This window comes from Drosophila sulfurigaster, chromosome 2L (genome assembly GCF_023558435.1).
Source record: "Drosophila sulfurigaster albostrigata strain 15112-1811.04 chromosome 2L, ASM2355843v2, whole genome shotgun sequence".
Taxonomy (NCBI): Eukaryota; Metazoa; Arthropoda; class Insecta; order Diptera; family Drosophilidae; genus Drosophila; species Drosophila sulfurigaster.
The window spans coordinates 17,974,828-17,985,008 of record NC_084881.1 but is presented as its reverse complement, the minus strand read 5'-3'; the positions used below and the strand labels follow the sequence as shown (position 1 = coordinate 17,985,008).

The 10,181-nt window shown below is 32.8% G+C and overlaps 1 protein-coding gene across 1 annotated transcript; it reads right to left on the bottom strand.

Moving 5' to 3' along the window:
- Nucleotides 1-5,031: 5,031 nt before the first annotated feature.
- On the bottom strand, nt 5,032-5,667 carry LOC133850579 (selenoprotein BthD). Its single transcript, XM_062286704.1, has one exon. It carries the CDS (start codon nt 5,563-5,565, stop codon nt 5,125-5,127), a length of 441 nt encoding a protein of 146 aa, XP_062142688.1. The 5' UTR covers nt 5,566-5,667; the 3' UTR covers nt 5,032-5,124.
- Nucleotides 5,668-10,181: the final 4,514 nt, after the last annotated feature.

The window sequence follows — 10,181 nt, the reverse complement described above, 5'->3', positions numbered from 1 at the left end:
ATCGAATGCTAATCGTAATTTGAAAGCTATTTTTGATATAATAATGACTCCCGATTTTTTATGATTCCAGAAAATTTGGTTGGATTAGATACAAATTGTAGAATTTTTTTGCATGAGAAAATAAGCTTACTTACGTTGTGTTTTAGTTTTCAATGGTATATTTTAAATGTGGTACTATATCAATATACGAAATATAGCATTTGGTATATAATATAAATACTGCATTCTTTTGCTTTTACGCATTAATGCATTGCATTTGCATTAAGAGAAATTTCAACTTCCCAATTTTTGGCAAAATTTTACTTCAAGCAACTTTTATCTTTTCAGTTTAAAGTTTCTTGAGAACTGAAAATTCCGAAAATAGATTTAACAAATTTATTCAATCTATTTCTCAGGGATTTTTATTTAATTTAAGTATTTTTATAAGTAAATAAAGCCTATTTTCTTTTAAGCCTAACTCTATTTATTTTTTGTTGCTGCCACCTTCAAATTGTTGTGCTTTTCATTGCATCATAAGCTTTAAATTTTATAATAATAGGATTTATTTATATTTTATTTACATATTTAAATCATTTGCTGCTACAAAACTTACTAAAACTTACTTGCTTACTCTGACTTTTTGTGTTGTATTATATTGGGAACATCCTCAAAATACAACATCCTCCACCTCCCCATCAGAGTCTGTGCCAAAAACAATCTGCATTGGGAATCTCAGTGGCAAAAGTGAGTCGGCTCAGTTGTCAGTTGACCGCATGCCTGACTGACCTCATCTCCCAGTGCCATTTGTGGCACAGTCTTTACTCTTCAGCTGTCTTGTTGTCTGTCTCCGTGACTGTTGTGTGTCTGTCTCTCTGTTCGTTCAGGAAATATGTCAAATTCTTATTTGCATTTTTTTCCATTTCGAGGCGTATTTGCCTGCACCTGCTGCCAGTTTGCTTAATTGAAATCGAGTTCAGTTTGCTCCACTTACAACCTGACCTTGATTTGTTAAGGTCGTGTTAAACAAACAATGGAACAAAGAATGGCATTCACTAAATCCACAATACAAAAGTGACAAGACTATTAACCAAAGGCTAATTTCCATAATAAACAAAAATTAAAAACTTGTCAGTAGATTATCGAGAATATTTACAGCTGTTATCCCATTTTAATGACAAAAAATTATGCATTCAATGGGCAGTTATAGTTCGCATCGATAACAATTAGTCAATGCGATTTGAATGTCAATAGAAACACCTGTCAAATGTCTTTTTTTCGACCATGTTTTGTGCCTGCAGCGAATATTTTCCCGCGTTGACTTTATCCGAAATTTGCATTTAATAGTTTTGCTACAATTAGAATATTTTTCACTCGTCCATTGTAAATGATTTATTATTTGTTTTTGCAAAAAAACTTGTTGTACAAAATGCATTTAAAAGTTGTCTTATGCATCAATGCATTTTGTGGTCAAAAATGAAATTTAATTTTTGGTTATACAAATAATCCACAAAGCATTAAATTCATAAAGTCAGACAAACAGTTTAAACTATGTCAAAAGGAAATATTTGAAATCAATAATAAAATAATAAATTATGAATTTATTATGCCAATCAATCAAGCAGTCAAATCAAAGTTGAGGTAAATTTGGCAAATAAATTTGCAATTTGATTTAGTGGCTGAAATTCTTTGCTGATTTGCCAAGTCTTCATAATGGCAGTCGGATGATGATAAAAGCTATTAAAAAATGACAAAATGCAGCTACAGCTATAAATGGCCGTCAGCGTCTCTTTTTTTTCACTCTCTGACAGTTGGCGTTGCGAATTCAGCTTCAGATTCAAATTCAGCTTCACAATCGCTGTCGCCGTTGCAGTCGCAGTCACAGTTTCGTGCGAATCCTGCAGGGTTTGTCAAAATATGCGTCAACAGCATTAAATTTGCATAGATGCTGCTGCCTTTCTTGGAATTTCGTTCGACTTCAGTCTTCAGCCTTCAGCACTCCACTTTTTCCCTCGTCCCTTCCGCTTTTCTTTTTTTTTTTCTCTTCAGCTTGGCACTATTTTATATTTTAAATACTTGCTGCGACAGCAATGTAAATGACGCGAGTCTATTAAAATTGTAAAAGCGCAATGAAAATTGAAATTGAAGAGCGAGAGCGAGACACAATTTATACTTAATTATATACAAAATTTATACTTGTCATATTATTTTATTTTAATAGCAAATTTGAGCAACATTAAATGCAATTAAATTAATTAAAATTATATTTACATTTTCACTACATATTTAAGTTAACAAATTTATAAATAGTCAACTGAAGTAATTAAGAAAGTTTGAAGTAAACAAGATAAAATTTATTAAATGGCAAATAAAAGATTGTAATTTTGTTTATAATATTGTCTATTTTTTTTAAGTTTTTTAAAGATTAAAAATTCTATCATTTAAAATAAGAATTCAGTTTCATTTTTTTCATATTATTTTTTTTTGTTGTATTTAGTGAAACGTTTTTCGTTCTCATTCCAAATCAAGTCATGTGTAACTGATATTGTGCTTAATTGTAAATAAATGAGTTAATAATATTAACATATTAATAATCAACAGTCAGTCATATTATCAGACATATTAATTAATATTTTATTGACGTATGAGTTCTACTTTTGATTGTCCATACATTTATTGAAAACTTTCCTTTACCTATTACAGATCAATTCATGGAAACATACAAAAATACTCATTATAACTATTATTACATATTCTATGTTTAATTTAAAGGTGAGTCCATTTTAAAATGTAAATTTATTCCTACCTCATATGAGAAATATAATTTTAAAGCAATACTCAAAGTTCCGGTTGCTATGCAAAATGTCTTTAATATAATTCTGATTTTTTTAATCATGAATATCGCAGAAAGTCAGTCAAACATGCCACCAACTCACACATTTTCTCATGTAGACGTTTTTTTATGTCTTTTTTTTTTTGTGCAATCAAAGAGAAGCTGCGATGTCGTCGCAGAGACAAAGTCTCAGCTTGGGGTGAGACGGTGTGAGTGAGTGTGAGGCTCTGAAATCGAAAGGCAGCTGCTGGAGCCATTTTATTTATAATGAAGTTCATTTGGACTTTGTGCGCCATACAAAGGAAAACAATGCATGAAGGGGGACACAAAAAAAGAAAGAGAAAAAGAGAGTAAAAAGCGCTTTAATATCATGTTCCGTTTGGATGTTTTGTTTTGTCTTGGAAAAACCGGCGGAAGCATATGAAACGAGTGCAAGCAAGGATTGCAGCATACTCCGGCTATTGTGTTAAGCAACTGCTTCTTCTTCTCCTCCTTTTTCTTCTTCCTCTTTTTGTAATGTTTAATGTAGTTGTTGTTGTTCCGGTTGTTGCTGTTAGATTAATATGCTGCCGTTTTCTACTACTTATGCTGCCTTTCAAGCTTGGCGAGTTCTTAAAGGACGCACAGCACGTCCTGCCAACTTGGCAGTAGTCTTTACATCTTTCGCTCTGTGTGTGTGTGTGTTAGTTTAATGACTGCATGTCTGTCTGCTCTTCGAGTATGGTCTGTGTGTGTGTGTGTGTATGTGCGTGTGTTGAAAACTTAAGTCATGCAGCAAGCCAGCGCGTGGCATGCAACAAGAAGAACAACAAAAACAACAGCAAAATGCAAACGTACAAACAAACATTTTCCACTCACAACTTACTTTTGAAGCAAGGATTTATTGTGCACCAGCCAGGCATGTGCGTGTGTGCGTATGTGTATGTGTGTGTTTGTATGTTTTTAGTCGGAAAATGCAATGATGCCGAAATTCAGCAACAACTATCACATGCAACCAAAAGACTTAACAGCCACGCCCCGTTGTCTATCTGTGTGTGAAGAGTGAAAATGAGCAGCCGCTTGTCAGTGCTGAAAAAAAGAGTGAACTAAAGGGAAGAAAGGGGAGCAGGGGGCACTGTGTCCCTTCAGTGCTGTAGTTTCCGGCATTTACAACACACTCACACACACACACACACACACACACACGTTGCATAGCAGCAACTGAACTCTTGCCGGCAATTACACATCATGACGCGAACATAAAGCCGTCTTCTTATAATGAAGTTTGCCCCTTTATTCTTTTGATTATTTTTCGCCTTCTTTCGCCATGAAATTTGCCTGGGCAAAGTTTGCAATAATGTTATAACTAGCCTTTGGGGTAAGCACATCAAGCGAGGCAAATTTGTGAAGTAAATTGTTAAGAAATGTAAAAGTCTCAGGAGATAGTAACATATTGTTTAAGAGACAATTTTCCGATACTGGCAGTTTCATAAAAATAAATATTTTGGGTTTAGAAATATTTAAAATAAACTATTCAGAAACTTATAATTATTGGTCTAAAACTTTGGGCATAAAGCTGTTTAGAAATGTAGAAGACTTGGTCAATAGAAAGTAAATTGTTTAGAATGATAAGTCTCCAAAATTATATTTCGGACTTAGAAATTTTTAAAATAAACAAACGGTTTAAAAATATAGAATACTTCATAAGGAAATTTGTGAAGTAAAGTATTAAGAAAAGATAATTCAATACCTTAAATTTTGATCATTGCTTGAAAAAACTCAACTTATTTTTAGCTTTGAACAGTTACAAAAATAAAGTTATTTTTCTTCTGAAATACTTTTACCTTACATATTTATAGTGTTAGTTCTCTTTCGATTCAAATTTGAAAGCATTAATCTGAAAATAAAAATGTATGTATGTTACTTATCTTTATTTAAAATACTTTCACTCATCTATATATTATACATAAGTTTCGAAATTATACTTTATGTTAATTTCTTAAAGTACTTTAACTCTTTTATATGCTTTAAAATTTGACTTCTTGATATTTTCTTCGTCAATGTATATTTTGAAATGTCGAATTTTGCTTTAACCTAAATTCTTACCTTCGAAAATGAAGTGAACATTTCAAGTTTACTTCCAAATAATTGGGTTGAGAATTAATCAAAACTGACAGCTGCAGAAAGGTGCTGAAACGAGCTGAAAAAGATTATTGTGTATTAATTTAAAATGCTGCCGGAAATACGTTTCTCAAACCCATTTCATTTAGCAATTAGTTGACAAAACATAATTACACTTTATCGCAACATTGAGAGAAAGGTAAAAGTGCTTTATACTAGAGGCTATTCCTTCGGTCCCGCTGAAGGATTTTGTTGATGTCCCTGTCGCTGGTGCGCACAAGGTTAATGTGACTGGCGCCCGCTTGGCTGTGTCGCAGCCTCAATGCCAGACAGGCGGGCACAATGATGTCATCCACATTTGGCACCTTTGCCGTCACCGGCACCCGCGTTATCCCCGTCCACAGTGGATAACGATGCTGCGGCTCATCCGTTGGCCTTGCCGCAATTTGCACCTCGAAGGCGCCCATTCGTGGGGCATTGTTTTCGTTGATTCGCAGCTGAAGTTTCAGCTCTGGTTGCATCGTGCGCAACGCTTCCGCCAATGAGGCATGCAACGACTGGGCTTGTTTCCGATACGCTGTGGTCACGGGACAATGCTCGATGTATAGCACCGGCTGTCGCGGATCCAACGCTGTTGTCGCCTCGACCCTCTTCATGCTGCTGGCAGCGTTTTAGTTTGACATCTTTTTTTTTGTAGTTTTGTTTTTTTCTCAAAACTTGTAATTTATTTTTTTTGGTTGGGTTTGAAGTGACAAGCAAATGCTGGCTCTCGAAAGTTTCGAATGCAAATCCATAAACCGCTGGCATGAATTGAAAAGCTTGCCGCATTTAAATGCGAGCATATTTTGTTTGCCACAAAATTGCAAGCTGTCCACTTTTCAAGCTTTTCAGCTGACATTTGGCCGGCGGTTTTTTTGTTTTTTTTTGTGTTGCCAGTTAAAACTTTGTTTAATATCTAGTCGAGCAGTCAAAGTTTTCTATATTCCTTTTTTGCCATTTATACTTGCTATTCATAGGGTAGAGGTGTACTATAATTTTGCTTGGTTGACAATCTGGTATATTTTGTATTGTATGGAATATTTTGGGTGTGTTACTGGGTATTTTGGTATATTTTATACCCCATGGTATATTTTGAATGTAGTACTGGACAATAAGGTATATTTTCTACCACATGGTGTATTTTAAGTGTAAATGTACCACATATAACCTTCGGTATATTTTTGTATTTTTGTGGTATATTAATCTGATATTTTATAAGAATAATATCGCACTGTTTTGCTCTTATTCAAAATAGGTAACGTGGTACTATATCAATATACCATATATAGCGTACGGTATAATTTAGTCATTTTTTGTAAATTATTTTGGTATATTTTAAAATTAATTCTGCACTGTTCTGCAATATAATACATATATCTTACGGTATATTTTGGTATTTTTGTGATATATTTATTTGGTATATTTTAAGAATAATACCGCACTGTCTTCCTTTTCTTCAATATGGGTATCGTATTATATCAATATATCAAATATAACGTACGGTATAATTTAGTTTTTCGGTAAATTATTTCGGTATATTTGAAGAATAATACTGCACTGTTTTGCTCTTACTCCAAATGGATAACATGGTATATATATTATAAATATTCCAAATATAGCTTATGACATAATTTGGTATTTTTGCGGTCTATTTATTCGGTATATTTTAAGAATAATACCGCACTGTCTTCCTTTTCTTTAATATGGGTAGCAGGTATCTCACAGTCGAGTGTGTTCGACTTCTTTCTTACTTGTGTTTAATAAAACCCAACAAAGTGAGCGAAGCTGAGCGGCCAAGAAAGAATATAGGCTCAGCAGTAGCTGTTTCATTTTGTTTGCCAGGGGCAAGGTTGACGGGGCCATTCATTTCATTTTATGCACATTTATTGAAAGCGGAACACTGCTGCTGGCAAATAAAATATGATAAAATACGAAAATAGCAAAATACGTATAGAAAATGGCAAGGAAAGCAAGTAAATCGAAGAAAATCGAGCTCAGGCTAGGATAATAATGTTGTTCGTTCTCTTCTTTCTCTCCCCATTGAGACCAAAGATCGAGACTTGAGCGTTGCCCCAGACAACAATAAGCAGCTGTAGCAAAACTTGCTCAAAGTAAAGGCAACATTTTTACTACTATTTATTAAACTCGAGGCAAAGAGAAAATAAATGAGAATATAGTAGCAGCCAATTGATTTGGAGTCAAATCGAGTTTTAACAGAAATTTGCAATAAAGTTTGAAAAATTCATATTGATTTAATGAATTTGTTTTTAATAGAGTGCAGCAAACCAAATAAATTTACGACTTTTGTGCGTTGTGCTAATTTCAATTTAATGCTCAGACAAAAACTGCCCCAAAAAAGTATGCTATATTAATTTGCAATAATCTTGGCTCGATTGAACGAAAAATGTTAGCCAACTATCAAATGATCTAGTCGAGTTTTGTGTTTGTTCATTTGCTATTCATCATGCTGTTTTATTTTGTTATCAAACTGCACCCTATTTAAAAAAGCATTTAGAGTTTAATTTGAAAGTTGAGAACAGTCTTTTATTGCGTTTCTGTTTGATTTAAAGTAAGAGAAATGTGAATGTTAAATGATAGTAGATGACTTTTAGCTCTTAAAATAAACCATAACTTTAATTTGAGATAATTTAATACATCAAAATTAAAATTACTATTTTTAATTTATACTTATGAAAAATATAACTAATTATAGAAAAAGATAGCAAAATATGAAAATGTAGTTCTTTCATGTACAGTTTCTAAATTTATCGAATTCCTTTATATGATTTTATAATAATGAAATTACCAATTAATTGTTATTTATTTGACGAAAGCAAAAGCAAATATATATTATTATTATATTATATCAAATAATATATTATTGATATTTTTATAATATATTAAATTATGTCGGACTATCAGCTCTTCAACTTATTCACATTCTGAGTTAATAACATTTTATTTAAGGTATATAAAACTATTTATAAAATACTTTTACTATGCTTATTTAAGCCTTTTTCATTTAATGTGCTTAAATACCTTTTTGAGTGCAACAACTTTCTTTTACACTGACATAAAAGCAAAAGTTAATCAGAAAGTTGCGTTAAGCTAAAGAGCATGTTGTTTTTTTAAATGCATTCCTATATACATTGTATTATACACATATATATGGATTGTATATACATATATTTAAATGTGTGCTTTAACTTGCCACATCCGCTGTCAATTTGTCAGTTAACTCGAATCCTTGCGGCGTTGACAGCCTGCAACCTTCAGTTACACTCTTGTTTTTTTTCCTACTTGCCCGTAAATTGGCCAATGCTTTTGTCCGGGCAACTGCTGCTGCGAACTTTGTGAGCTTCCCAGTTGCTGCAGAGTGCTGGGATTAAAAAACGTTTTGCATGCCCATTACGGCGAAGAGGCAAAACCGGGTAGCTGAAGGCCAAAGAGAGTAGCCAAGGGGGAGGGAATCGAGTCGAGGGAAGGGCAAATGGGTCAATGGCGCTGTGGCGGAAAGAAAATGCGTAAACGAATTTGTGAAAATTATTTGTGCAGTTGGGCAAAAGCTTGATTAAATTTTCGCTACGAATCCGCTGGGCATACAGAGCATATTATATTTATTTTCAACCATTTCAACCATTTCAACGATTGCCACATTTGGACCATCCACTCAGCTCAGCTCAGTTCAGCTCAGTTCTGTTCAGCTTCTGGCTTCAAATGAGTTTTCATTGATACCAAGTGCTTTGATTTCGTATTTATGGATTGTGTGTGTGTGTGTGTGTTTGGAAAATTCCCAGGCGCATTACGTACGCGCCAGCCTATAAAAGTGCTCTTGTTTTCCCATTTTGACTATTTTCCTTCGTTATACAATTTTTTTTTTGTTATATATTTCAATTATGAAAACTTTTTTACGCGCAACATTCACAAAGAGAAAAGCCTGTATAAAACAAGGCAAAAGCGTGGAAATGGTTTGCTGCTTTCTTGTCTACAATTTCTTTGCTACTTTTTTTTGTTGCTTTTTTTTTGTTTTCTGCTAGCCAACGCATCTTTTGTCGCCTTAAGTAAACAAACATTTACGGCTCAATTGTTTTTAGAGCTCAGCTTTCACGTAAATTGATGAGTTTTAAATTGTTCCGACGTCCCCAATACTCTCTCTCTCTTTCTCTTTCTTTCTCTCTTCTTCCACTTTCATTTTATTCTTTTATTTCGGTTTTTTCCGTGCTGTTTTATTGCTGCAATTTATTCATAATCAACAGCCCCAGCCTAATTGGAGGCGACATTATATGGCTTTTTATCTACTTTGCAACGCATTCTAGCTGGTAAAAAAATAAATAAATAAAACACAACAGCATTAATGCTTTAAATTATCTAGAGGGAAGAGGGGTATTTATTTGAGCCTATAAGTTAATCGTTGCCAAGGAGTTTAAAGCACAACAGCTATAAATTATATGCAACTTTGCAGTGGACTGCAAATTAAGTGGTTTGAGTAGAAACTATTATTACAAAGACAAAGAAAATTATTATTATTATTATTATTATTGAAATAATGAATACTAATTTAAATTCTTAATCAATTGAAAAATATCTTATCAAATTAATTTACATTTATTGAAGAATTGTCTACAACAACTTTAAAATATGAAAATAAAAATGATGTACAATTTTTGGTCTCTCATATATTGTAATTTGTTTAATTAAGTCATTTTAATATGTTGAAATTAAAATATCATTTTATCAGCTATCAAGTATGTAATTATTTTAGATATGAGCTAAATGCTTTATGCTAACTATGTTATATTGTTCAAGGCCAAAATTGTGCAAGTATAAAAACACACTTCCGTCAAGTTGGCTGTCAATTTGGTATATTTTGAATGAAGCACTGTACCAATATACCAAACATAACCTACGGTACATTATTTCAGTATATTTTTGACTTAGAATCATTAGAAATATACCAAATATTACGTTCTTCATACTTTACTTTTGCTACATATTCAGTATATTTTTAATGTAAATATACCAAATATATAGACTGTTGCACTTTTTCAGACTTTTTGAAGTATTTTTCTTTGGTTTATAATTATTATATGAACAATACTGAAATTTTTTGCTTTTATTCAAAATGCGAAGCGGGTATCTCACAGTCGAGCATACTCAAGTGTACTATAGCTTTTTTTTTCAATATATAAAATGGCGATCAATTCTAGCTTATTTGACTTATTTGACTTAATTG

Coding starts and splice junctions, on each gene's coding strand:
- LOC133850579 (XM_062286704.1), bottom strand. CDS start 5,565: ATGAAGAGGGTCGAGGCGACAACAGCGTTGGATCCGCGACAGCCGGTG.